General features: G+C 47.7%; 1 protein-coding gene across 7 annotated transcripts in view; it reads right to left on the bottom strand.

The window, feature by feature from the left end:
* Window positions 1–11,627: 11,627 nt before the first annotated feature.
* Window positions 11,628–27,412, bottom strand: part of LOC115931947 (uncharacterized) — a 31,347-nt gene continuing 15,562 nt past the window's right edge. The window contains exons 7-16 of one of the 7 annotated variants that reach the window (XM_055375108.2): window positions 26,740–27,149; window positions 26,260–26,281; window positions 25,942–25,983; window positions 20,898–21,782; window positions 20,347–20,368; window positions 20,029–20,070; window positions 19,411–19,520; window positions 17,770–17,854; window positions 17,311–17,352; window positions 11,629–12,697 (exon numbers count right to left, since the gene is read on the bottom strand). In XM_055375108.2, the coding sequence (XP_055231083.1) occupies window positions 21,679–21,782; window positions 25,942–25,983; window positions 26,260–26,281; window positions 26,740–27,149 (578 nt within the window). In that variant the 3' untranslated portion in view covers window positions 11,629–12,697; window positions 17,311–17,352; window positions 17,770–17,854; ... (2 more) ...; window positions 20,347–20,368; window positions 20,898–21,678. Of the gene's footprint in view, window positions 12,732–17,310; window positions 17,353–17,769; window positions 17,855–19,410; window positions 19,521–20,028; window positions 20,071–20,346; window positions 20,369–20,897; window positions 21,783–25,323; window positions 25,434–25,941; window positions 25,984–26,259; window positions 26,282–26,739; window positions 27,150–27,412 lie in introns of all 7 variants that reach the window. The other 6 variants (XM_055375109.2, XM_055375107.2, XM_055375110.2 and 3 more) reach the window with 6 other exon arrangements.

Below are 27,412 nucleotides of genomic sequence, written 5' to 3' on the forward strand. Positions count from 1 at the left end.
CGCCACCCTTCCTGACTGAAAACTGTTGTTTCACATTTGATGCCTCATATTCTGGCTGTTTCAGATGGCAGATGCATCTGTCCTTCTGGCTCTGTCTCTGCCGGAAGCTGCTGGCCGCCCTCTGAGGTGGGAAAATAGGCATTTTGTCTCCATTTTACATTCAGGAAACTTCAGCTCAGAGAGACAAACTGATGGGCCCCAGGGCCCACATTAGATAAGAGGGGCAGCCTCACAGGAGGGCGGGCCTGCATCTCCGGCCCTCCTCACCCCGCATCCCCAGCATCACATTGCCCTAAGCATGGCGCTCCACGAAACGTCACCCCCAGCAGCATGGGCCTCGCCTGGGTGGGAGGTGAAAAGGCGCAGAGGCCACTGACGTCCTCTCCTGTTCTCATTCGGCTACATCTGGAAAGGGTGGTGCTGTCTAGCCTGGGCCCAAGAGGGGAGGACCCCACAGCCGGGCCGGGCCCAAGAGGGGAGGACCCCACAGCCGGGCCGGGCCCAGGAGGGGAGGACCCCACAGCCGGGCCGGGCTCAGGAGGGGAGGACCCCACAGCCGGGCCGGGCTCAGGAGGGGAGGACCCCACAGCCACACGGGGCTCAGGAGGGGAGGACCCCACACCCGGGACGGGCTCAGGAGGGGAGGCCCCCACACCCGCGATGGGCTCAGGAGGGCAGGACCCCACACCTGGGCGGGGCTCAGGAGGGGAGGACCTCACACCTGGGCGAGGCTCAGGGAGCCACTGGGCGACGGCTGTGCTGCAGCTCCTCCCTCCTCACCCGCGTGCCTGAGCTGAGCACCTGTCCTGCCTGCCCGCCGCGTCCCTTAACCTTCATTGTGCTCTGCGCTCCTGCTGCCCTCGGGGCTAGTCCCTGTCTTTTAACCCACACTCAGCCCCTTCTCCCTCCTTCTCCATCCCGGCCACCTCCTCTAACTCATCCCTGTGGCCTCCATGCCCTTCCACGGCCCTTGGAGTCGCCCGTGGCGGATGCCACTCACAGCAGGGGCTGCGCAGGCCGCCCACCCCGAGCCGGCGCCCCCACTCCCTCGGCTCCCCTCCGGCTGCGGCTGCAGGAGCAGCTACGTGTGGCTGTAAAGCAGAACGCCCGTGTGCTAGGGGGAGCTGTATAAATAGAATAATAATAATAATAATTGTTGGTTTGGGATTTTTCTGTGACTGCTGGGGTGCCTGGCCTTGCCCGCCCCGCCAGTCACTCTTGAAGGAAAGGTCACCCTCACCGGGAAGATAAACCCCAATAACGCTGGTATAATTAACAGGCAGTATTTAGATGCTTTCCTCGGTACAATTAGGCAGGAATAATTGGCTGAGCTATTTTCCCCGTGCCAGACACGCTTTTTGCCAGCTTCCGTTCTTTGGAACTTCATGCCGGGACATTTGTTCTCGGCGTTCTGTCCAAGCTGTCCTGACCCAGTTGCCACCAGGCCCTCAGCGCGGTGCTCACGCGGCAGCATCTGCGAGGCCTCCTTTGGGCCCGGCTGTGTCGCCTCCCCCGAGGGACGCTGGAGGGACAGTGGGGCAGAGAGGGGTGGGAGCTGAGGGTCGTGCACACAGCAGGGTGTCCTGGAGTCAAACCTGGACCTCTGGACCAGGAGCTCCGAGGAGCTTAGCTGGGCTGGGCCTGGAGCTGGGGGGCCTGTGCAGGGTGGGGCTGGGCCGGCCATGGGCATCCATGAGGGAGTGAGGCCATGAGCGGGGGAGTCAGGCATAGGCTGTAACAAGTCCTGTGGCCAGCTGGAGGAGGAGTCCCTCGGCTGAGGTAATACACCAGAGGCGAGAAGCTTGCTCTCTCCCTCCTCAGAGCCCGGACAGGCCAGGCAGTGACTATCAGGGCTCGGCGGTGGCTGCTGCTCCTGGATCACCCTCGGGCCGTGGATGTGCAGCAGGCAGGCTGGCCCCACAGCACCTGAGACTCCTGTGCAGAGCCCAGCTGTGAGGTGTGAGGCTGCCAGGAGTCCTCGGTATCCCGGTCTAACAGGTTGTGTAGACCACGGTAGCACCAGCCATTTTCACGCTGTACCCGGCAGGCTCAGCACGGTCTTGACGTTATCACGCCCGAACTTTGGGATACAGATCACTGCTGCCGAGGTCATGAAGCCAAGCTGGGACTGTGCCGACCTCTAACCCCGGGGCTGGGACTGTGCCGGCCGCCAACCCTGGGGCTGGGACTGTGCCGGCCTCCAACCCCGCCCAGGGCTGGGACTGTGCCGACCCGCCAACCCTGGGGCTGGGACTGTGCCGGCCTCCAACCCCGCCCAGGGCTGGGACTGTGCCGACCCGCCAACCCTGGGGCTGGGACTGTGCTGACCTCTAACCCCAGGGCTGGGACTGTGCTAACCTCTAACCTCCAGCAGCACCCGCTGGGATGAGGGCACACATTACCCAGGTTTATCACCTCTGGACCCTGATGCCGTGGTCCAAGGCCTTCAGCCCCTGAGACTTTTTAGGGAAGGGACGGCAGCCCTGGCCGTGGAGGCTCGTGCAGAGTTGTGTGCATGGTGAGACTGCCCAGCACTGTTCACAGGCGCTCAGATGGGCACCGCAAAGACCCGTGGACAGACAGAGCTGTGCCCCACCTGGGATTTGCACAAGCCCAACCTGGGTGCCCTGGCTTCCCGCTGGACCTTGCTTCCCGCTCTCCCTCCCCCCACAAATGAGCTCCCAGCATAACTTCCCCCGAGGGCTCCTTTCCTCTCCTCTCCCCACACACAGCCCTGCTCGGAGCGGCACTTGCAGCACACCAAGGACAGGAGGATTGGGCTTCAGGGAAGCAGGCGCCTGGAGCTGTGTCCAGTTAGGTGCGTGGCGCTTGCAGATCCGAGCATGGAATATTCATGCCTCCCCCGGCCCAGCAGCTGCGGCTTCTCATCTGGAACAAGGGGGTGCTTCTCCCAGGAAGGCCAGTGGGAGCAGGGGTGTGTCTGAGAACAACTGGGCGCTCTGCCCTCATGATGGCCACTGATGCCACAGCCCCAGCCTCTGTGCCCAGGCCACTCTCCAGCTTGGTGAGGTCAGTTCTGGGAAAAGAGAGAAGCAAGACGGATGTGGGCCTTGCCCCGTGGGGCCAGGGCACAGGCAGGAATCCCACTTGGGGTTAAGACGCTGCAGTCACCCCTCCGGGTTCTGTGCACTGGCCCCTCCAGGTGCCGGGGTCCCCTGTGGCCGTGGCGTTCTAGGAGAGATGGGCAGGGAGACGCTGGTGCCCTGTCGTGTAGCTTGTCCTTGTATCTGCTTCACAGGCTCTTCCACTGTGCAATTTCCTAAAATTTTGGCGAGGCCCATTTATCCATTTTAATTTTATTCTATGGATTGTGCTTTGGTGTTGAGTGTCAGAGCTCTGCCTCATCCAGATCCTGAAGATTTCTTTTTTAAAATAATTCTGTGTTTTACATGTAAGTTCATGATACAGTTTGAGTTAAATTTTATATGAGATGTGAGGTTTCCGTCAAAAAAAAATTTTTTTTTAACTAAGTGTGTCCAGCTACTCCGGCTCCAGCTGTAGCAAAGACAAGACTGCCCTTCCTCCACTGAAGTACCTTTGTGACTTTTTTGTGACTTTTCTGTATCGATTAATAGGATCATATGTTGTTTATTCTTTAGCCTGTTGATATAGCAGATTACACTGATTGATTTTCAAATACCAAGCTAGCCTCGTACACCTAAACTAAGTCCCACTTGGTCACGGCATAATATTCTCTGTTAGAAAGTGGCCTGGACGCGTCTGTGGGTCTCTTTCGAGTTCCTCTGTTCTGTTCCGCTGGTCTCCACATCTCCCCTCCAGCGCTGCCCCAGCCATGTCTGTCTGACGTAGGAGCCGTATAACACTGTGCTGTAACTGTACAGTTCTCAACATCAGGAAGGGCAATTCCCCTACTCTTCTTTTTTGGAATTGCTTTCCATATACATTTTAGAACAATCTTGTGTCTCTCTACCAAAAAAAAAAAAAAAGATGCTGGCCAGGCATGGTGGCTCATGCGGGTAATCCCAAGACTTGGGGAAGCCAAGGCAAAAGGATTGCTTGAGCCCAGGAGTTGGAGACCAGCCTGGGCAACACAGGCAGACCCCATCTCTATGAAAAAAATACAGCCATGAGTGGTGGTGCGCACCTGTAGTTACAGCTACTTGGCACGTTGAGGCAGGAAGATTGCTTGAGGCTGCAGTGAGCCAAGACCACACCACTGCACTCCAGCCTGGGTGACAGAATAAGACCCTCTTTCCAAAAAAAAAAAAAAAAAAATATATATATATATATATATATATATATATATATATATATATATATATATGCTGAGGTTTAGACAGCAATTACCTTAAAACCAAAGATCAATTTTGGAAAAATTGATTTACTATAAGTCTTCCAGTTCATAAACATTGTATCTATTTATACAAACATTCTTTTGATTCCTTTCATCAGTATTTCCTAACTTTCTGCAAACAGACACTATACAAGTTTTTGTTAGATTTATACCCAAATATTTAAGATGTTCTGTAAATTATATTGCCTTTTAATTTTGTTTTTCACTTGTTTGCAATTGCTTTATAGAAATGTGGTTAATTTTTGTATGTTCATCTTATTTCCTGCAACCTTCGTGAACTCACTTAGTGTTCGAGGAGTTTTCTGCAGATTGCTCAGGATTTTCTACGTGGGCCGTCACGTCATTCTAGGAGTTTTCTGCAGATTGCTTAGGGTTTTCCACGTGTGCCGTCATGTCATTTGCGAGTAGGGACAGTTCTGTTCTTTTCCAATCCCTATGCTGCTGCTTTCCTTTTCTTACCTGCATGCCCTGGCATGAGGAGCGCCCATGCTGGGTTGAGGATGAGTGGGGAAAGCCAGCTCTCCGCTGACCGAATGAGGGAAGGCGGCCAGACTCTTCCGTGAAGCAGCGTGAGCTGAGGGTTCTTCATGGTGCTTTTTACCAAGTCGGAGGACTTTCCCTTGATTCCTGCTTTGCAAGAGTTCTTGTCAGGAATGGAGATTAAATTTTGTCAAATGCTTTGCCTGTGTCAATAGGATCATATCATTGTTTTCCTTTAGCCTGTTGATAGAGTGAATAACATTGATTGATTTTCAAATTTGAACTAGCCTTCGTTGTACACCTAAACTGAATACCACTTGGTCACGGTGTGATACTCTTTTTCGTAGATTGCTGGATTCCATTTGTTAGTACTTGTTGAGTATTTTTGCATCTAAGTTCATGAGAGACTGATACTTATTTTTCTGTCTGTGCGCACCATCCTTGTTGGTTTCAGTACAAGGTTAATAGTGGAAAGGTGTTTCCCTGTCTTTTGTTAACTGAAAAAGGATTGTGTAAAATTGGTATTAATTCATATTTAATGTTTGGTAAAACTTTCTAGTGAAACCATCTGGGACTGGAGATTTTGAGTAGCATTTTAATTACAACAAACTCGATTTATTTAATGGTTATAGGACTACCGAGGCTATTTTATCTTGGCACGTTTTGGTAGTATGTGGTTTTTGAGGAATCTGTCCAGTTCGTTATGAGCATCAAGTTTTGTTGTAGTATTTTTTATTGTTATTTTAATAGCTTCTGGATCTATTATAATATTTCCATTTCATTTCTGATATTGGTCATTTCACTCTCCCCCCCTTTTTTTTTTGAGATGGAGTCTTGCTGTGTTGCTCAGGCTGGAGTGCAGTGGCACGATCTCGGCTCACTGCAAGCTCCGCCTCCTGGGTTCATGCCATTCTCCTGCCTCAGCCTCCCAAGGAGCTGGGACTACAGGCACCCACCACCACACCCGGCTAATTTTTTGTATTTTTAGTAGAGATGGGGTTTCACTGTGTTAGCCAGGATGGTCTCGATCTCCTGACCTCGTGATGCCCTGCCTTGGCCTCCCAAAGTGCTGGGATTACAGGCGTTCCCCCTTTTTAATCTTTTTCAGTTTTGCGAGGGGTTTATCAATTTATTGTTGCTAGTCTTTTTAACAAATTTTTGAGACAGGGTTTCACTCTGTTGCCCAGGCTGGAGTGCAGTGGTGTGATCATAGCTCACTACAGCCTCAAACTCCTAGGCCCACCTGATCCCACATACCTGGGGCTACAGGTGTATGCCACCACACCTGGCTGATTGATTATAGAGATGGGGTCTCACTGTGTTGTCCAGGCTGGTCTCAAACTCCAGGGCTCAAGTGATCCTCTCACCTTGGCCTCCCAAAGTGCAAAGATTACAGGCGTGAGCCCCTGCTCCTGGCCGGCCTTATTGCTATTTTTTAAAGAACCAGTTTTTGGTTTTAATAACTGTCTTTTGTTTTCCTATTCATTCCTACTTTTATTATTTCCTCCTCCTGCTTCGGGCTTGTTTTTCCCTGTGTTTCTTGAAGTAGGAATTTAGAGAAGCGATTTGAGATCTTTCTCCTTTCCTGATACAGGCATTGAGTGCTGTCCGTTTCCCTCTAAGCACTGCCTTGGGTGCGTCTGGCAAATTTCATTATGCTGTATTCTTGTTTCCATTCTGTTCTCTTTTTTATTTCCTTTGAGGCATCCCATTTGACTCGTGGATTACTTAGAAGTGTGCTGTTTAATTTCCAGGCACTTACAGTTTTCCTGTTGTCTTTCTCTGACTGGTTTCTGGTTTTGATGTCCGCTGGTGTGGCCTCCACCTCTTCACGCCACCCCACAGATGAACAGCATTCACATAACTTCCCAGTATCTCAAAGTAGCATTGTTTCCATTTCCTGCGTGTCTTCTCATTCTACTGCATTATTTCAGCTTTGCTTGTTTGAGCCAGGATTCAGGGCTTCCTTGATTCCATCTCTAGCTTCCTCCCCTCAAGTTTCCCCGTTCATGGAGTTTCTCTTGGACCCTCAGCAGCAGGGGGTCTTGTTCTTGACAGGAATCCCTCACACTTCCCCCTTGGCCTCCGAGCCCCACCACATCCTGCAGTTGGTGGTGTGTGGAGAGAGGCGCTGTCTCTGCTCTCCAAGCACTTTGTCAGCCCCCACCCCTCCCTCACTCCGTGCCTCTTGTCCGTGCCTGCTGGGACACCATGGGGCTCGACTCGGGATGGTGGGACCAGCGCTTAGTAAGACCCCTCAGCCCTAGGCACCGTGTGAGCACTGCTCACGTGGCAGAGCTGGAATGGGGGCCGGGCACACACTCCCTGGCCCACGTGTTCCACGGACGTGCTGCAGAGGTCCCCGGCCCTCCAGGGCAGGCCCTCTCTGCTTCCAGAGGGGCAGGTGAGCCCCAGGCCAGGCCAGCCAGGGTCTGGACTAGAGTGCAGTGGCCACAATGGACGCCGCGAGTGTCTTCATTAAGAGTGAGTGTCCCAGTCTCCCCCAGGGCACCTGCCAGCCACACGGCCACTATGTGTGCAGATTAGACAGGTGGCAGCTCGGGCCGGCCAGACAGAGGGAGAGGAAGCCAGAGCCTGCGCGCAGGCAGCCTCATAAATATTTCCAGCCACAGCCACCGTGTCTTACTGGCAATTTGCTTTTTAAAAAATTGTGCTCTAATTTTAAGTGAGCAGCCCCTAATTACAGTGATTTACGAGGTACCTGGGGACTGTGTGATATTTGAACATGGCAGAGGGCTGAGTAGAGATGGCAGAGATGGATGGGCCCCATGCCACTCATTCAGCAGGTCCTGCTAATGCCGGAGTGTTGGACCGAGGTGGAGCCTCCCAATGTGGCTGGGTATGCTGGGGGAAACGGAGTCAGAGGTGGGCTGCACGGCAGGTTGACTTGTTCACAGGGGGCTGGTGTTTTGCAAACGCTGGGTCTGCCTTCGTGTGGAGTTTGAGCTGGGAGAGTAGCACTGGTCACTCCTGCCTGTCTCCGTCCACCCCCACCCCCACCTGGAGGGCAGTGCGGTATCTTAGGGCGTCATTCTTCCAGAGCCGCCTGAGGCCAGCAGAGAGGAGGTGCTGTAGGAGCCGTGAGTGGGTGGCCCGGCCTACCATTGGGAGCAGCTGTCTTGCTGACGCTGGCGGGGTGCACCTGTTTCAAATAAAGAATGATCAGAGCTCACGCCTGTAATCCTCACGTCGTGGGAAGCTGATGCAGGAGGATCACGTCAGGCCAGGAGTTTGAGACCAGCCTGGGCAACATAGCTAAAGTCTATCTATCTCTCAAAAAATTTAAAAATTAGCCAGGTGTGCTGGCACATGCCTGTCATTCCAACTGCTCAGGAGGCTGAGGTGGATCACTTGAGCCCAGGAGCTCGAGGCTGAGTGACCCATCATCAGGCCACTGCACTCCAGCCTGGGTGACAGAGTGAGACTCGTCTCTAAAAAAAAATATTTTTAGAAATGAACGGCCAGGCTCCCAAAGCCTGCCAGCCTCTGAGGGCCGGGGAAGGCGGGTGCCTGGATAACAGCTATTCTTTGGTCCAGCCTGGCCAGAGTCTGCACCACAGTGCCCCAGGCCCAGCCAGGTTGCCAGCCCTGGGTTGGGAGGAGGGCGAAGGGCCGGCTAAGGAGACTTCTTCCCACACTGCCTCCCACCCCTGCCCGGCAGCTGCAGGAGAATCAGCCCCTCTGACATTTAGGGGGAGAAATTCAGAATCAAGAGCAGAAGGCAGAAATGAAAGGATTTTCTCAGTAAAAGGTCAGAGTGGTTTCTCTTGTTTTTGTTTAAAAATGGTTTGTGTTGAACTATGACAAGGCCAAATGTACTAAGGCAGCAGAAACAGGGGGAGGGCAGGCGGAGGGCACGGGGACGGCTCCTGAGAAACAGAGGAGGTGCAGGAACAGGTCAGGCCGCAGGGCCTCGGGGGCAGCACGTGCTCCAAAGGTGGTGAGGGGAGGGGCGACACCATCAGGGCGGGGCCCAGCCCAGGCATGCTCCGGTGGACAGGGGAGCTGCCAGGACCAAGCTGGATGGAGCCAGACCGCCCTGTGGCTCCTGGGGAGGGTTCCCAGAGGGCTGCCGGGCGGAGGGAGTGCTTTCCAAAACGGTTTCCAGAGCTCTGATGCACACACATGCAGCTCCCCCTCAAGTCTAGCGTTCCATTAGTCTACCGTTCCGTTCTTCCCAGCACATTCGGTGCGCAGCCGCGACCAGTCTAACCGTGGCACCTTTCCACTGGCCCTGAGCCCTGACGTGCCCCTCCAGGACATCCCCTGGGCACGGAGTTGTGTCGACAGGTCTCTGTGACTGGCTGGGCATGTTTTGGGCTTTGCCCGCGTGGCAGCGTGTCTCAGAGTTTGGCTGTACGAAGCGGTGTTGACGGGTAAACCCGGTTTTGTCTCTCCCTCCGGCGGTTGAGGGCTGGTTCCGCGTTCCATCTGTTAGTGATGGGATCGTGTTGCCGTGGACGTTCGTGCCGAGGTCCGTGTGTGGACAGCGCTCAGACCCCCTGGCTGCGCGCCCGGGCGTGCGCTGGGCCCATGGACTCTGCGTTCAGCTCTTTGAGGAGCCGCCGGCTGTTTGCAGTGGCCGCATCACACACGCTCCTGCCAGCGACGCGGAGGGTCTGATTCCCCTCGAACCAGCAGCTCATGGTGTTTGCTCTCAGTGGCCGTCGGCGCGAGGCGGGTCCGTGTCGCGCTCAGTTGCGGTTCACGTTTCCCCGGTGCCCGGCGTCCTGGCATGAGCTCATTGGCCGTGTGTGGCTCTTCTCTGGAGAAATGTTCAAGGGCCCCTTGTTTAATTGGCCCTTTCCTCTTCATGGTGGAGTTGTGGGAGTTCTGGGCATATTCTGGGTACAGGACTTTTCAGGGACGTGGTTTGAGAGGGAGCTTTGTGGTGGGCTGGGTTTGTGTCCTGCCTGACCTGGGGCTGTGTGGGTGCTGACCGGGGTGGGGCTGGCTCTCGGGGGCAGCTCAGAAGGGCCTCTGTCCACTCCCCACACAGCCCAGGACTGTGGCACAGCAGCTTGCTCAGACCTGCTGTGTGACCTGAACCCTGTGCCTCCTGCCCTGTGTCCCCTGGGGCCTGCAGCGCTGTCTGGAAGCTCCTCCTTGCCCGTTCTCCAGTTACAGGAGGCCGCCCTCTGGGCTGCAGAATCCACAGAGCCAGACTCCCCCTAGGCCCCCAGCGCCCCCCTGCACAAGTGGGGAAACTAGGTCATGGGGCCCAGGCAGTGTGGAAGGCGTTACAGGACTTGCCCAGGGCGTGGGGTCCTCCAGCCTCAGTGAAGAGTGGCACTGGGGCCTGTCACAGGTGGGGGCACAGGTGCTGGAGCCCCCCAGGTGGAGGAAGGAGCAAGGTGGCAGCCCCTCGGGTGGGCACACCCCGCAGTGCCTGGGACCCCCAGCTGCCTGTGTAGATGACAGTGTAGACAACAGAGACCTTGCCCTGGGTTAATTCAGTCCCTTTAGGTGACCTGGAATAAGGCCTGGCAGGGTTGAGGACGCATCTACCCCTGTCCAGGTCCTCAGACTGAGGGAAGCCCCCATGGCTGGAGGGGCTGTGTAGGGAGGGAGGGGAGAGGGAGAGGCCTTCGGGCTGACCGCCGTCTTGTCTCTTGACCGCCCCGCAGGCCACCAGCCCCTCGGGTTCCAAGATGCAGCTACAGGAGACAAGAGTTCTCGCACACGGTGGGCGAGCTCATCGAGGTGCACCTGCGGCGCCAGGACAGCATCCCTGCCTTCCTCAGCTCGCTCACCCTCGAGCTCTTCAGCCGCCAGACCGTGGCGTAGCCTGCAGCCTCGGGGACATAGCCGGAGCCACTCTGCTTGGCCTGACCTGCAGGTCCCCTGCCCCGCCAGCCACAGGCTGGGTGCACGTCCTGCCTCTCCAGCCCCACAGGGCAGCGGCATGACTGACAGACACGCTGGGACCTACGTCGGGCTTCCTGCTGGGGTGGCCAGCACCCTCCCCACGCGCAGACCCCATGCGTCCCGGAGCCTGGTGTGTGGGCGTCGGCCACCAGCCCGGGCTCCTCACCTTGTGAAATAAAATCTTCTCCCCTAGACACTCCCACTCGCCCTGTGTATCTGTGGCCTAGCCCTAGCAGGGTAGGCGGGAGGAGGGGAAGGAGCTCCCTCAGCAGCCGCCGCCATCTGCAGACCGGACAACGTTAGGGTGAGTCAGGCATCTCCGCTCAGGGAGTGCACAGGTGGCAGCTGGGACCAAGGGTGGCTGGGGTGCCCTCCCCACCACCATGGGCTGAGGCCCCTCCGCGTAGCAGCTTCCAGCTCTGCCTCAAGGCCGGGCCCCAGCTCTGGGGCTTCCCTTTGCTGATGGAACCCGGATGGAGGCACAGGGGCTGGGGGGACTGTCCTCACAGATAAGGGTGCATCGAGGGGAGACTGCCCTCTGTGCCCATCTCTCCAGGGCCATAGAAATACATTCCATAGACCTAAGCAGTATTTGAATTTTTATAACAATAGCATATGTGTTTCTTATGTGATTTACTAGAAACAATTTAATTTCTCGAGTTGTAAAAAGGTGTATTTTAAACCTGTGTAAAGGTACCTGGAGATCATCGTCATTCAGAATAACAAAATAAAACAGCAATGTAAAAACACAGATATTATCATAGTACAATGTTAAATACTATAATATTCAAGATGATATTAAAATTACATATATCTACATCTATGCATGTAAGGATGTCAATAAATGATATTAATGTCTAAAATTAAATTGTAATTTTTGCAGACCTCTGTGAATATATTAGAAACCATTGAATTGTACACTGTGTGTGGGTGAAATTTATGGTATTTAAATTATATCTCAAAGTTCTGCTAAAAAATGAATGGCTTGATATTCTAGTGCTAAGGGATGGTTTTATTTAAAACATAAACTAATAGTTTCCAGTAGATTCCATTAAAAATATTACAGCAGGGATTTCCAGATCACACCCACTCCCACCTTTTTAGAATTTTTGACTATTTTCCAAAGTCTTGAATTCAATGAGGTCCAGGTGGAAGAAAGCATTTACAAAGTCAGTGGGTTACGGGAGAGCTGGTGTGGGTTGAGGCAGAGTGGGGAGAGAGGCTCCTTTCAAATGGAAGCCTCTGGAACCCACAGACGGCAAGCGTAAGGCAGGGCAATCTTCTGGAGACCTACCAGAGAAAGGCTTTAGATCCAACACTCCCATTCACAAACATGGACAGGGGCATCTCAGTGTTTCCTTAAATTCACTCTTTCTATATTGACACAAGGAAATAATTAAAAGGGGATAATTCTGGTATAGTTGTTTCATTAAATTATCAACAAACAACTTTTGAAACAAAAACGGTAAAAAACAAAAATGATAAAAGTGGAAGTCAAAAAATTATTATCTGTTTAATAATCTGTATCTGTGGCTCAGATACAGATCGGGCAAACCAGCCAAGGATGAAGCCCCTGCTGTGGATGAAGTCTCCAGCTGTAGAAGAAGCCCCCAGCCTATGGATGAAGTCTCCAGTCGTGGATGAAGTCCCCAGTCATGGATGAAGCCCCAGCCCGTGGATGAAGCCCCCAGCCCGTGGATGAAGCCCCCAGTCATGGATGAAGGCCCCAGCCCATGGATGAAGCCCCCAGCCCATGGATGAAGCCCGCAGTCACGGATGAAGTCTCCAGTCATGGATGAAGTCCTCAGCCCATGGATGAAGTCCCCAGCTCATGGATGAAAACCCCGGCCATAGATGAAGCCTCCAGCCGTGAATGTCCCCTGTGTTCTCCAGGAGGTTTCTTGGGTGTGTCCCGCAGCTGCTCCGTCAATGTGGCAGCCCCGTCTTCCTCATATGGGGGCATTTTTCAAACCCGAGAAGAAATCATAAGCCCTGTGGAGACAGTCAATATATTTCTCAGGGTTATCTGAAACAGAGAAAGATCAATTATTACAAAACATGGGAGACACTGGCTGCTCGTCATCAATGCCACACATATTACTGTAGAAAGTCAACAGCAGCCTTGAAAGTGGTAGAACCACCCCAGAGAACACAATGAAATTATAATGTTTTATTACATAAAAATAGAAAACCTCAGTGTGACATGAAGTTCAATTTAAAAAAGTACAAAAGATACATGGTAAACAGGAAAAAAAACATGGCCAGGCATATCACAAAGGTTTTAATATACTTAAAATATAACAAGTCTCTAAATATAGGGAAGAAGACTACCAACAATCACATGTAAGCATGTTAGAGACGTGAACAAACAATATAAAGGAAAAAAACAGGAATGGCTTTTAATCTCATTGAAAAAATTTAAAAAATCACCTCAATACCACTTTAGAGACAAAATTTTAGAAGTTTCACATGTAACTATGGCAGTGTGGCTGTACACACGCTGTTGCTAAGAAAGCCCCATTAGGCACCTGTGGAGAGGAATTTGGCAACATTTAGCAAAGTTGCAAAGCAGTAACACTTTGACCTACAATCCGGTATCTTAAAATCTATCCTAAAGGAGACTGGCAAAAATTGAAAAGACTGGTGCACAAGACCATTGGTTGCAACATTAGAAAATGTAGAGCATACTTCTAAACTTGAATGTCAATAAAAATCATAATGCAATTGGATAATTCTTATGAATAAATAATAAAATGTGTGCAAACTGAAAATTGTGAGATGCAGCAAAAAGCATTATGTGAGAGCAATCTATAAGCTTAGTTGTTTACACTGGAAACTCAGAAAGGCTGAAAGTTGATTAAGCATACAACTCAAGTTAGAAAAAAGTAACATCAGAATAAATGCAGATAATGTAATGGAAGGATAACAGGTGAGAAGAGAAATTGATGAAATAGAAAATAAGGACAATACTAGGGAGAAGTAACAAAGCCAACAGTTGTTTTCCAGAAAAGTCTAATACAAAAGTCATTAGTGAGATTTATCAAGAAAAAAGGGAAATAATCAAAATTCATATCAGAAATTCATAGGAAGACATAACCACAGAAGTAGCAGAGATTACAAAACAATCAGTGGATATTATGAATAAATATATGTATTCAAATCTACATATGTATTCATTATGTATGTAAACATATATGAATATGGATATCATGCCAAGACATTTTAAAATGTGTACAAAGTAGACAAAATCCTAGAAAGTATAATTTTCTAAAATGAACTCATGGAGAAATAAAAATCCTGAATAGTTCAGTAGCTTCTATGTAAATTTAATCAGTAGTTAAGAAGTATCGGTCTTTGTCTCTTTCTTTCCCTTTCTCTCTTTTTCTCTCTCACACACAGAGCCCTAATAGTATTATTGGCTAAATCCAAAATTACAGTGGCGTTGTCATTCTAATCCGATTAAAATATTTCCATAAAATTAATGAAGGGGGCTACTTTCAATTAATCTGATGAGAATATTATCTCAATACCATACAAAAAATTAAGTACAAAAAGAAAAATTGCCTGCCAATCTTATTGAAGAGCACTGGCATAAACTCCCCAGAGGAGAAGGCAATGACCACGCCTCCAATAGGAAGAATCAATACAAACAAAACAGTGTGCACCCCAAAAAAGCATATCCTGACTTGCTCAACCTTATAGCCAATATTTAAAAAAATCCGGAACACACAGGGCCATGGGAGTGGCTGTTGGAGAAATTTTCATGAAGGAAGAAAGATTACAACTAAGTTTTAAAATGCTAGTTTTGTTTGTTTTGTCTTGGAGAGGAGGTAAAAGTGGGAGTAAAAATAGGGAGTTTGGTGTAAGGTGGGAAAAGCAAAGGATCCCCGCATGGATGGGCTGGAGGGTGTGATGGGAGAACAGTGAGAAGTACGTTTGGGGAAGCAATTGGAAATAGCAGCTAAGCTTAATCACAATCTATCAAAAGGGATTTGTCGAAGAATTAATGTGTGACTAGGAGCAGGGAGGTTATGGGCTTGTCAGCTCGACAGTGGGCACTCAGTTCCACTAACAAATGCTGCCCGTGTGGGCAGACAGAATGATGGACAGACAGAATGATGGACAGGCAGATGAATGCGTGGGCTTTATGTGAAACAGGTCCTCTTGGTTGTTGACAAGATACTGTTTTAAAGTTCCATTTTGCCATACTTCGAACAGCTTGTCATTAGCTAAATTTAGCTACATGTAAAATCACTAAGGCAGACTTCCAGAGTTCCCACATGAAAATCAAATGTAAACCAGCTGTGACCTACTTCAACACCATCATCGGAAGTCCGAAGTTGAGCTCCTTTTTGATCTTTAAAGCCTGCATAATATTTGCTGTATTATTATTCAGTGTATTACTATTTCCTTTGTGATGGAAATTTGGTTTGTCCCAATTTTCTATTCTATTAAAACACTGCTACATAGAAAATCCCCATGCACATATTTCTCCTAATTGTGGAAATATTTTACATAAAATACTCTAGACATGGATGAAATTACCAGGTTATTAGAATTTTAAAATAGGTACTCCCAAATTGTCCTCTTACAAATTATATGAATTCATAAGCTTCCAACTGTTATGGAGTTACCCATTTTGAGAAATCTGTGCTAAAATGACCAAATCAATGCTGATGACAATGATCAGGATAATAAGTACACTGGGAAGACAACAAAATGATTTAGATCTTAGACAAGTCATTCTAGGTGTCTCCACTGTTTCAGTTCTTGCATTCATTCTTGGGCTTTTTCCTTTTACCAAATAAAATAGCTCCTTGACATCACATGAGTCCATGCTATGCTTAATGAGTATTGGTTAGTAAAAATGCCTATAACTAGTCATCTTCATCTATGCAAGTAAATATTAATTCATAAAACCCTTCAAATGTAAGCAATTAATAATTAGTGAATGAAAAGTACATAATATATCAATTAGAAAAAAATCACTATTAAAAAGACATTATTTGTGTGATAAAAGAGATTGCCATTTTGTATTTTTCTACAAGGTTAAAGAAAACTAAGTCAACTTATACAAGTGAGTTTTAAAAGCCTTTACACCAGGCGTGGTGATTCATGCCCATAATCCCAGTACTTTGGTAGGCCAAGATGGGCGGATCACCTGAGGTCAGGAGTTCGAGACCAGCCTGACCAACATGGTGAACCCTCATTTCTACCAAAAATACAAAAAATTAGCCGGGTATGGTGGCATGAGCCTATAATCACAGCTACTTAGGAGGCAGAGGGCAGGAGACTCGCTTGAACCTGGGAGGTGGAGGTTGCAGTGAGCCGAGATAGTACTGTTGCACTCCAGCTTGGGCAACAAGAGTGAAACTCCATCTCAAAAATAAACCAATTAATTAATTAAATAAAAGCCTTTAACCCAGAATGCTGAGTAAATTGGCCAAAAATGCTAACCTATGCATTTCAATACTATAGGATTCACGTTAATAGAAATAACCAGATGAAATGCTTCTGGTATGTCACCTTCCCAACCCACACGAGCCAGTGTTTTTTTCTGTGAATAACAAAAACAGCAGAATGTACTTGCCTATCCATAAGAGGTTACCACTTCTGTGTATTGCCCCGAAACAGGTGGTGGCTGGGTGAGAAGGGGGACAGCCCTAGGGCAGGCGATGGGGGCTCCGGTATCATGGGCAAGCTTCCTAAACCTCTGCAACTTTCGGCCCCTAAATGGGATGGGCCACGTTTAGCACAATGCCCAGAACAAAGTAAGGATTTGACAAATGACGCCTCTCTCCACATTGTTCTGTCATCAGCCACCGCGTCCTGTACCTCCAAGCCCACTGGGCTCCGGCTGTTTCCATCACATGCAGAATGACTCAGAGCCTGGCCTCCAGCCACCCTCCTGGCCTTGCTGCTTCACACTCTGCCACTGACTCTTAACAGACCAGCCTGGGTGTCCTCAGACATACCACACCCTTCATTGTGGGAGTCATGCAGCCCTCCCTGCTCCTTCCCCAGGGAGCCACGGGGCTTTCCTCCTCAGGAAGACTCTGCAAGCACCTGGATGAAGGGCCCCCCTGTCTCTCATCCTCCCTTAATTTTTGTCGCAGCTCTCCTTCCTTCCACTCAGTGCAGCGCACACTGATTGAGCCTCCATCTTCCCCAAAAGACAGGAACAGCATGAGCAGTAGAGAGTAGATTCCAAGGATAGAAAAAATAGCCAGTGATTTCTCACTTCCATTGATCATCAATGAAGAAAATGTATCCTGAAGGTCATGTACCTCCTATGGGACTGCTGCATCCTCAGCCTCCTGAATTTCAGCCCAGCACCTTCCTCCCCAGCACCGCAACAGGTCAGGCCTTACCAGCATCCCTGTCTTACTGCCTTTGTGCAGAGCCAGCACCAGGACCAGGGGAGGCCTTGAGATTGTCCCTCCCCAAAAATTTGAGAAATAATCCTTTACATCACCAACAAAGCACAGCCTTATGCATTGGTGGTCAGTCCCTCCCAACACCTCTGTCACTGTAAAGCTGGCAGTGCCCCTCCAAGGTTGGCCTTCCCAGACACTGGACTTCTAGGTGACAGAGTGTGTCCTTACCTTGAGGCCTGGGCGCCCAGTCTATCCTGTCCAGCGAGTGAGCTGTGGAGAAGGGGGGATTCCAGGTTAAGGGGAGACTAGCAAGGCTCCTGCTTTTATGCTGCCCTATTGGGAAGGCTGTTAAAGAAACATAAGTTGTGAAGCAGTGAAGCTAGAACATGTTTTCATTACTTAAACCAATACATTCCACAGATGGAATAATAAGAAATGCTACATCCAAGCTAACTGAATCCAACAGCATATCAAAAAGATAATCCACCATGATCAAGTGGGCTTCATACCAGGGATACAGGGATGGTTTAACACATGCAAGTCAATAAATGTGATACATCACATAAATACAATTAAAAACAAACACTCATATGATAATCTGAATAGATTCAGAAAAAACATTTGAGAAAATCCAGCATTTCTTTATGATTAAAATCCTTCAGCAAAATCGGCATAGAAGGGACATACCTTAAGGTAATAAAAGCCATCTGTGACAAACCCACAGCCAACATTATCCTGAATGGGAGAGAGTTGAAAGCATTCCCCCTGAGGACTGGAACAAGACAAAGATGCCCACATTCACCACTTCTACTCAACATAGTGCTATTCACTACAGCATTGGTTGTAAAAGCAAGACTGGAAACAGAACAAATGGATACCCATAATGGGTGCTTAAGTAATTTTGGGAATAGTCATAGGGTGCAGTACTTTATAGCTCTGAAACAATACAGTGGATTTACATTTGAAAATGTGGAATGATAACTAAGGTGCATTGCCCAGTGATATGTGCAGAGGGGCAGAGGACTTTGTGTAAACACGATCATGCATCAGCATGCATTCCAGGCGCATGCTTCTATTTGCACATAGATTGTAGAAATGATATGCAAGCAAAAATGTTGACTTGGTATTTGGAAGTTCAGAGTGGAAGGGAAACTTCCTTGCTAACCTTTTATGATATTTAGAGTTATTTCTAACCATGAATATGTAATACATTTAGAAATCTTAGCTAACAAGAAAAGCCTCTGGTCCTGGCCTCCTGCTGGCACCTATCATGTGGACATGGCCCTATCGTGCTAATGTGTGCAAACTGAGAAAAATCCAAGAATGGGAGTCTGCTTTTTTCATCATACAAATAATTGTTAATAGAAATAGTATGATAATTATTGCTCATTGATATATACCATGCATATTCTACTAGATAATAATAAATTTCTGACATTTGAACTATACTTACACATGGAAATTGAAATATATGGATGAAATATTGTGGCTTACAGAGGCAAACAATTGTTTTATTGTCATTTTACAAACTGATCATCATTCCTCAAGGCACGGGTCCATGTGATATTAAGTAGCTTGTTATGTTTGGGAAGGGCAGTGATGACCACAAGAATGACTTCAACTACTAAAGTACAATGGAGAATTCAATAATGTTTTGTTTAATATTAAAATATTTCACTGTGCTCCCAGGTTTTTTCTCACCCTAATAGCTTTCACCCACATCATGTGGGTCCCATTAATACAGATACCTCCAAAAGCACCACTCTTCCATTATATCCAGTCAATTGCTGGTTACCTTGGGCCTACAACGGGGGGCAGGGGCTACTGGCCACCTCCTCATCTACAGTAAGAGTCAATGAGCAGTTAAGTGGATACTGAAAACCATTTATCCTGCTGGAGTGAGAAATAAATGGTTTCTTTCTTTCTTTTTTTTTTTTTTAGATGGAGTCTCGCTCTGTTGCCCAGGCTGGAGTGCAGTGGCATGATCTCGGCTCACTGCAAGTTCCGCCGCCCAGGTTCATGCCACTCTCCTGCCTCACCCTCCCGAGTAGCTGGGACTACAGGCACCTGCCACCACGCCTGGCTAATTTTTTTTTTTTTTTTTTAGTGGAGAAGGGGTTTCACTGTGTTAGCCAGGATGGTCTCGATCTCCTGACCTTGTGATCTGCCCGTCTCAGCCTCCCAAAGTGCTGGGATTACAGGTCTTCGCACCTGGCCATAAATGGTTTCTTTCAATAGGGTAATAAAATGCATCTTTTCCAAACTATTTATATGACTCAAGGCCCATCTCAATTTCAGATGTGATTAGCCTCAATTCCTGATTCTCACCAAGGTGTGTAATGCCATCCATGGCTCAGTGCAGAGGAACACAGGTGTTGCCGTCAAACTGCCAGGGTCCGATCCCGCCTCCGTCACTCACCCCGGGAGCTCCCTTTAAGCTAGGAGTCAACAGCAAGGATGGAAATATGAGTGCTTTTTAAAGTCCTAAAAGTTTAGAGGCCGACTGTCAATTTCTCCTGCACCCCTGGGCACACACCAGGAGAACTTTTTCTCCAGGATCAAGTAAGTGCCTGTGAGAGAGTTGTGTCCCTCAGATTCTGTTCACCACAGGTGACACTCAATGCAACCCCAAACCTCTTCTGCACAATCCCAAGGGGTGCTGACTAATCCAACCCAAAGGCTGTGATATTTGGCAGAGGCAGAAAAGAAAAGGCCAGGTGTTCCGGGAAAGACCACCTTTAAATAACACAGCACCCTCATAGCCCAGAGAGACAGTTCTTACTATTATGCCAATAAACCTGGAAAAGACCAAATCCAATTTGACACATATTTCCTTTTTTGTTTTGATTTCATGCCTCCTCCCTCAACCTCCCAAGCAGCATGGATACCCCGAAGGCCCCTGGGAACTCTCTCCCATTGGCTCTTACGTGGAAAGCAGTTACCTACCTGCAAAATCCTCGTCATCAGATATGCTCTCCACAATCAAATCTTTAGAAACACAAACATCAGGATAAGTCATTAGAGAGAGGCCCATCCACTCCTCCCACCCCAGCTGAAGCCATGGTGCTTCACACAGGATCCCCTGATGTTTCCTCTGCTTCACAGACATCCCTACAGCCTCTCTGGACATTGTTTTATACTTGCAAAATCATTTGCTCTCACCAGACCCCAAATCCTCCTTCCCAAAAGGAGCCCAGAATCAGGTTTCTGTGCCCTAGAGACAATGTTTTTCCCTCAGGAAGTGAGTTATTTCAGGGTACGTACCATTCTCCAGTGTCAATGGCTCCTGCAATTATAGAAAAGAAAACATTAGGAGGGTGAAATGTTGCCATGCACGTCACACAGATCTGATATTCTCTCAACAACTTGAGAAAATTAGAAGGGGTATAGTGATTGAGTCAAAGATCGAAGTCCCCCAAAACTAGCACGGAGGACACCTGTGGAAAAGACAAGACCTTTTCCCACAGAATTTATCTTTAAAGTGTATTTAGATTGGCAGTTTCATAACTCTTAACCCACAGGGGAAAACTGCTGTGGAGGGAAACACCTCTGCATTGCAGTGGATCGTGGATGCTGCCATCTACCACGCCCCAGTGTGCCCGGCATGGGTTGGTGAGAGGCTTCCAATCAATAGCACCACACCAAGGCAATTGCAGATGTCATAAATAATCCACGTTGGCAGATGTTCATGTCTACATTTGATTAAATTGCAGATGACATCGATAATGCACATTGGCAGATGTTCATGTCTACATCTGATTGGAAAGAAGCCAGGAAAGTAACATTTCTGTTCAAGACAAAGGAAAGTGTCTTACCTTGGCAGCCTCTTCTTTTTCAAAGAGGTCTTGTACAGTATCCTGATTAGCGATGTCGTATACAGCATCCTCATTAGCAATGTCGTGTACAGTGTCCTCATTAACGATCTCATACACAGCGTCCTCAATGGAGATGTCGTGTACAGTGTCCTCTTTAGCGATGTTGCGTACAGCGTCCTCATTAGTGATCTTGTATACAGCGCGTCCTCATTAGAGATCCGAAAACAGCGTCCTCATTAGTGATCTCGTATACAGCGTCATTACTGATGTCGTATACAGCGTCCTCAATAGTGATCTCGTATAGAGCGTCCTCATTAGTGATGTCATATACAGCGTCCTCATTAGCGATGTCACGTATAGCGTCCTCATTAGCGATGTCGTACACAGCGTCCTCACTAGCGATGTCATATACAGCGTCCTCAATAGAGATGTCGTGTACAGCGTCCTCATTAGCAGTGTTGTACACAGCGTCCTCATTAGCGATCTCCTATACAGCGTCAATAGAGATGTCATGTACAGTGTCCTCATTAGCGATGTTGCGTACAGCCTCCTCATTAGTGATCTTGTATACGGCGCGTCCTCATTAGTGATCTCGTATACAGCGTCCTCATTAGTGATCTTGTATACAGCGCGTCCTCATTAGTGATGTCGTATACAGCGTCCTCGTTAGCGATGTCATGTACAGTGTCCTCATTAGCGATGTTATGTACAGCATCCTCATTACAGATGTTTTGTACAGCTCATTAGCGATGTCACATATAGCGTCCTCATTAGCGATGTCCTATACAGCATCCTCATTAGCGACGTCATGTACAGCGTCCTCCTTAGCGATGTCATGTACAGCGTCCTCGTTAGCGATGTCATGTACAGCGTCCTCACAGGGAACTAGGAGAACACAGAGTAAAGGTCAGTGCCCTGGTGGTGAATCACCCAGGGGCTTGCTTGGTGTGGGTGCATGGAGGTGGCTGATCACAGCATGGGCTGAGCTGATGCCAGGCCATCCTCCCGGGTGGACCTGCACTAGTGAAGCCGAGGGACATGACTCAGAACACTTTCTGCAGTGGGAATCAGTTTCCAGGTTCAGATACGCATTATCCAGTGAAGTGGAGAAACATAAAAAAATAGAAATTGACAAATTCATGAAAAGCCTTCCATGAGTGCAAGTGTGATTTTTTTTGTTAACCACTTTACATTCAGTATGCATTCACACATACAAAATATTTTTACAAGAAATCAGAAATTTTAATTTTTGTCAGTTATGTTAAATCTAACTTAGCTGTCAACATAAAGATTCTATCTCATTTACTCTGTGGTCTCCAGAAAATCTAGCACATAATGAGTAGACCGAAATATTTATTAAATGAAAACACAGAGCAGGGGTGGGGGGGGGGGGCCGGTGGTAGGCAGAGCAGGTTGCACCTGATTACCTGGATAATAATAAACTGCACAAAACTTCAGTCAGATTAATATTGAAACTGCCTTTTGCTTGGGCTCTTTTCCCTTGCGGAAGAAGGATGACCAAGAAGATGAACAGGAAAGAAATGAGAAACAGAGGCCTTTGCTTAGGAGCTAAAGGCCACCTTCTGTAACATGCAATAGTCTACAAGTGGCCTTGAACTCTACCATGATTCAGTGACACAGTTCCCTCATGTCTTCTACCCAGGTTGAAGTCCAGCGAAATTGCGACTGTCCTCTTTACACTTGCAAGACCATGCTGCTTCTGCATTTGCCTGTTGTATGAGATTTACACTTGTTTTAAAGCAACATTTTGTTTTAGTTGGGCTGGTGGCCATACCCAGCACTAGCCAGTCAATAGTGAGATGGCTCCTCATGGAGGAGGCTTGGCTTGAGGCTGAGGGTCTTTAACCCACATATACAAGAGAGTTGCCACTAAGGGATGGAAGCCAGGCTAATAACCAAGTGCCACACAGAGTTCCTATCTGTCCCTCCTCATCATTTTCAGCTGGCAGGATTTGAGCATTTTAGGGCTTGGGAAGATAGTATTACTAAATCTACTAAAATACATCACCCATCCTTATAGGCTTTGGCCAGTTGCTGAGCAAATTAACTTCACAACTGAAGTGGGCCACACTTGCCTGCGTGGTCCCCCACTCCTCTTAGAATTTGTGAGCTTGGGGCCTACTGGAGGGTAGAAGTTGGGAGGAGGGGGAGGATCGGGAAAAATAACTGATATTAGGCTTAATATGTGGGTGATGAAATAATCTGTACAACAAACTTTCGTGACACACATTTACATATGTAACAAACCTGCACATCCTGCACACGTATCCCTGAACTTAAAATAAAAGTTAAAAAAAACACATCACATAAATAAAATTAAAAACAAAAATCACACGATAATCTGAATAGATACAGAAAAAGCATTTGAGAAAATCCAGCATTTCTTCATGATTAAAACCCTTCAGCAAAATAGGCATAGAAGGGACATACCTTAAGGTAATAAAAGCCATCTGTGACAAACCCACAGCCAACATTATCCTGAATGGGGGAAAGTTGAAAGCATTCCCCCTGAGGACCGGAACAAGACAAAGATGCCCACGACGTTCACCACTTCTTTTTTTTTTTTTTTTTTGAGACAGAGTCTCGCTCTGTCGCCCAGGCTGGAGTGCAGTGGCACGATCTCGGCTCACTGCAAGCTCCATGTCCCAGGTTCACGCCATTCTCCTGCCTCAGCCTCCCAAGTAGCTGGGACTACAGGTGCCTGCCACCATGCCTGGCTAATTTTTCATATTTTTAGTAGAGACAGGGTTTCACCGTGTTAGCCAGGATGGTCTTGATCTCCTGACCTTGTGATCCGCCTGCCTCGGCCTCCCAAAGTGCTGGGATTACAGGTGTGAGCCACTGCGCCCGGCCCCACGTTCACCACTTCTACTCAACATAGTGCTATTCACTACCACATTGGTTGTAAAAGCAAGACTGGAAACAGAACAAATGGATACCCATAATGAGTGCTTAAGTAATTTTGGGAATAGTCATAGGGTGCAGTACTTTACAGCTCTGAAACAATACAATGCATTTACATTTGAAATGTGGAATGATAACTAAGGTGCATTGCCCAGTGATATGTGCAGAGGGGCAGAGAACTTTGTGTAAACACGATCATGCATCAGCATGCATTCCAGGTGCATGTTTCTATTTGCACATAGATTGTAGAAATGATACGCAAGCAAAAATGTTGACTTGGTGTTTGGAAGTTCAGAGTGGAAGCGAAACTTCCTTGCTAACCTTTTATGATATTTAGAGTTACTTCTAACCGTGAATATGTAATACATTTAGAAATCTTAGCTAACAAGAAAAGCCTCTGGTCCTGGCCTCCTGCTGGCACATATCATGTGGACATGGTCCTGTCGTGCTAATGTGTGCAAACTGAGAAAAATCCAAGAATGGGAGTCTGCTTTTTTCATCATACAAATAATTGTTAATAGAAATAGTATGATAATTATTGCTCATTAATATACCATGAATATTCTATTAGATAATAATAAATTTCTGACATTTGAACTATACTTACACATGGAAATTGAAATATATGGATGAAATATTGTGGCTTACAGAGGCAAACAATTGTTTTATTGTCATTTTACAAACTGATCATCATTCCTCAAGGCACGGGTCCATGTGATATTAAGTAACTTGTTATGTTTGGGAAGGGCAGTGATGACCACAAGAATGACTTCAACTACTAAAGTACAATGGAGATTTCAACAATGTTTTGTTTAATATTTAAATATTTCATTGGGCTCCCAGGTTTTTTCTCACCCTAATAGCTCTCACCCACATCATGTGGGTCCCATTAATACAGATACCTCCAAATGCACCACTCTTCCATTACATCCAGTCAATTGTTGATTACCCTGGGCCTACGATGGGGGGGAGGGCAGGAGCTGCTGGCCACCTCCTCATCTACAGTAAGAGTCAATGAGCAGTTAAGTGGATACTGAAAACCATTTATCCTGCTGGAGTGAGAAATAAATGGTTTCTTTTTTTTTTTTTTTTTTTTTTTAGATGGAGTCTCGCTCTGTTGCCCAGGCTGGAGTGCAGTGGCGCGATCTCGGCTCACTGCAAGCTCCGTCTCCTGGGTTCATGCCATTCTCCTGCCTCAGCCTCTCGAGTAGCTCGGATTACAGGCGCCTGCTACCACGCCTGGCTAATTTTTTTTTTTTTTTTTTTTTTTGTATTTTTAGTGAAGACAGGGTTTCACTGTGTTAGCCAGGATGGTCTCGATCTCCTGACCTTGTGATCTGCCCGTCTCAGCCTCCCAAAGTGCTGGGATTACAGGTCTCCGCACCTGGCCATAAATGGTTTCTTTCAATAGGGTAATAAAATGCATCTTTTCCAAACTATTTATATGACCCAAGGCCCATCTCAATTTCAGATGTGGTTAGCCTCAATTCCTGATTCTCACCAAGTTGTGTAATGTCATCCATGGCCCAGTGCAGAGGAACACAGGTGTTGCCGTCAAACTGCCAGGGTCCGATCCCGCCTCCGTCACTCACCCCGGAAGCTCCCTTTAAGCTAGGAGTCAATAGCGAGGATGGAAACATGAGTGCTTTCTAAAGTCCTAAAAGTTCAGAGGCCGACTGTCAATTTCTCCTGCACCCCTGGGCACACACCAGGAGAACTCTGTCTCCAGGTTGAAGGAAGTGCCTGTGAGAGAGTTGTGTCCCTCAGATTCTGTTCACCACAGGTGACACTCAATGCAACCCCAAACCTCTTCTGCACAATCCCAAGGGGTGCTGACTAATCCAACCCAAAGGCTGTGATGTTTGGCAGAGGCAGAAAAGAAAAGGCCAGGTGTTCTGGGAAAGATCACCTTTAAATAACACAGCACTCTCATAGCCCAGAGAGACAGTTCTTACTATTATGCCAATAAACCTGGAAAAGACCAAATCCAATTTGACACATATTTCCTTTTTTGTTTTGATTTCATGCCTCCTCCCTCAACCTCCCAAGCAGCATGGATACCCCGAAGGCCCCTGGGAACTCTCTCCCATTGGCTCTTACGTGGAAAGTAGTTACCTACCTGCAAAATCCTCGTCATCAGATATGCTCTCCACAATCAAATCTTTAGAAACACAAACATCAGGATAAGTCATTAGAGAGAGGCCCATCCACTCCTCCCACCCCAGCTGAAGCCATGGTGCTTCACACAGGATCCCCTGATGTTTCCTCTGCTTCACAGACATCCCTACAGCCTCTCTGGACATTGTTTTATACTTGCAAAATCATTTGCTCTCACCAGACCCCAAATCCTCCTTCCCAAAAGGAGCCCAGAATCAGGTTTCTGTACCCTAGAGACAATGTTTTTCCCTCAGGAAGTGAGTTATTTCAGGGTACGTACCATTCTCCAGTGTCAATGGCTCCTGCAATTATAGAAAAGAAAACATTAGGAGGGTGAAATGTTGCCATGCACGTCGCACAGATCTGATATTCTCTCAACAACTTGAGAAAATTAGAAGGGGTATAGTGATTGAGTCAAAGATCGAAGTCCCCCAAAACTAGCATGGAGGACACCTGTGGAAAAGACAACACCTTTTCCCACAGAATTTATCTTTAAAGTGTATTTAGATTGGCAGTTTCATAACTCTTAATCCACAGGGGAAAACTGCTGTGGAGGGAAACACCTCTGCATTGCAGTGGATCGTGGATGCTGCCATCTACCACACCCCAGTGTGCCCAGCATGGTTGATGAGAGGTCGCCACACCAAGGCAATTGCAGATGTCATAAATAATCCACGTTGGCAGATGTTCATGTCTACATCTGATTGGAAAGAAGCCAGGAAAGCAACATTTCTGTTCAAGACAAAGGAAAGTGTCTTACCTTGGTAGCATCTTCTTTTTTACAGATGTATCGTACAGCATCCTCATTAGTGATGTCGTATACAGTGTCCTCATAAGAAATGTCTTCTATAGTGTCCTCATTAGAGATGTCATGTACAGCAGCCTCATTACAGATGTCTACAGCGTCATTAGAGATGTCACATACAGCAGCCTCATTAGAGATGTTTACAGCATCGTTAGAGATGTCACATACAGCAGCCTCATTAAAGATGTCATGTACAGAAGCCTCATTAGAGATATCTACAGAGTCCTCATCAGAGATGTCTATAGCATCCTCATTACAGATGTCATATACAGTGTCCTCATCAGAGATGTCTATAGCATCCTCATTACAGATGTCATATACAGTGTCTTCTTTAGAGATGTCTTGTACAGCGTACCCACAAGGAGCTAGGAGAACACAGAGTAAAGGTCAGTGCCCTGGTGGTGAATCACCCAGGGAGCTTGCTTGGTGTGGGTGCATGGAGGTGGCTGATCACAGCATGGGCCCAGCTGATGCTAGGCCATCCTCCCGGGTGGACCTGCACTAGTGAAGCTAAGGGACATGACTCAGAACACTTTCTGCAGTGGGAATCAGTTTCCAGGTTCAGATATGCATTATCCAGTGAAGTGGGGAAATATAAAAAAATAGAAATTGACAAATTCATGAAAAG

Source organism: Gorilla gorilla, chromosome 23, assembly GCF_029281585.2.
Source record: "Gorilla gorilla gorilla isolate KB3781 chromosome 23, NHGRI_mGorGor1-v2.1_pri, whole genome shotgun sequence".
Taxonomy (NCBI): Eukaryota; Metazoa; Chordata; class Mammalia; order Primates; family Hominidae; genus Gorilla; species Gorilla gorilla.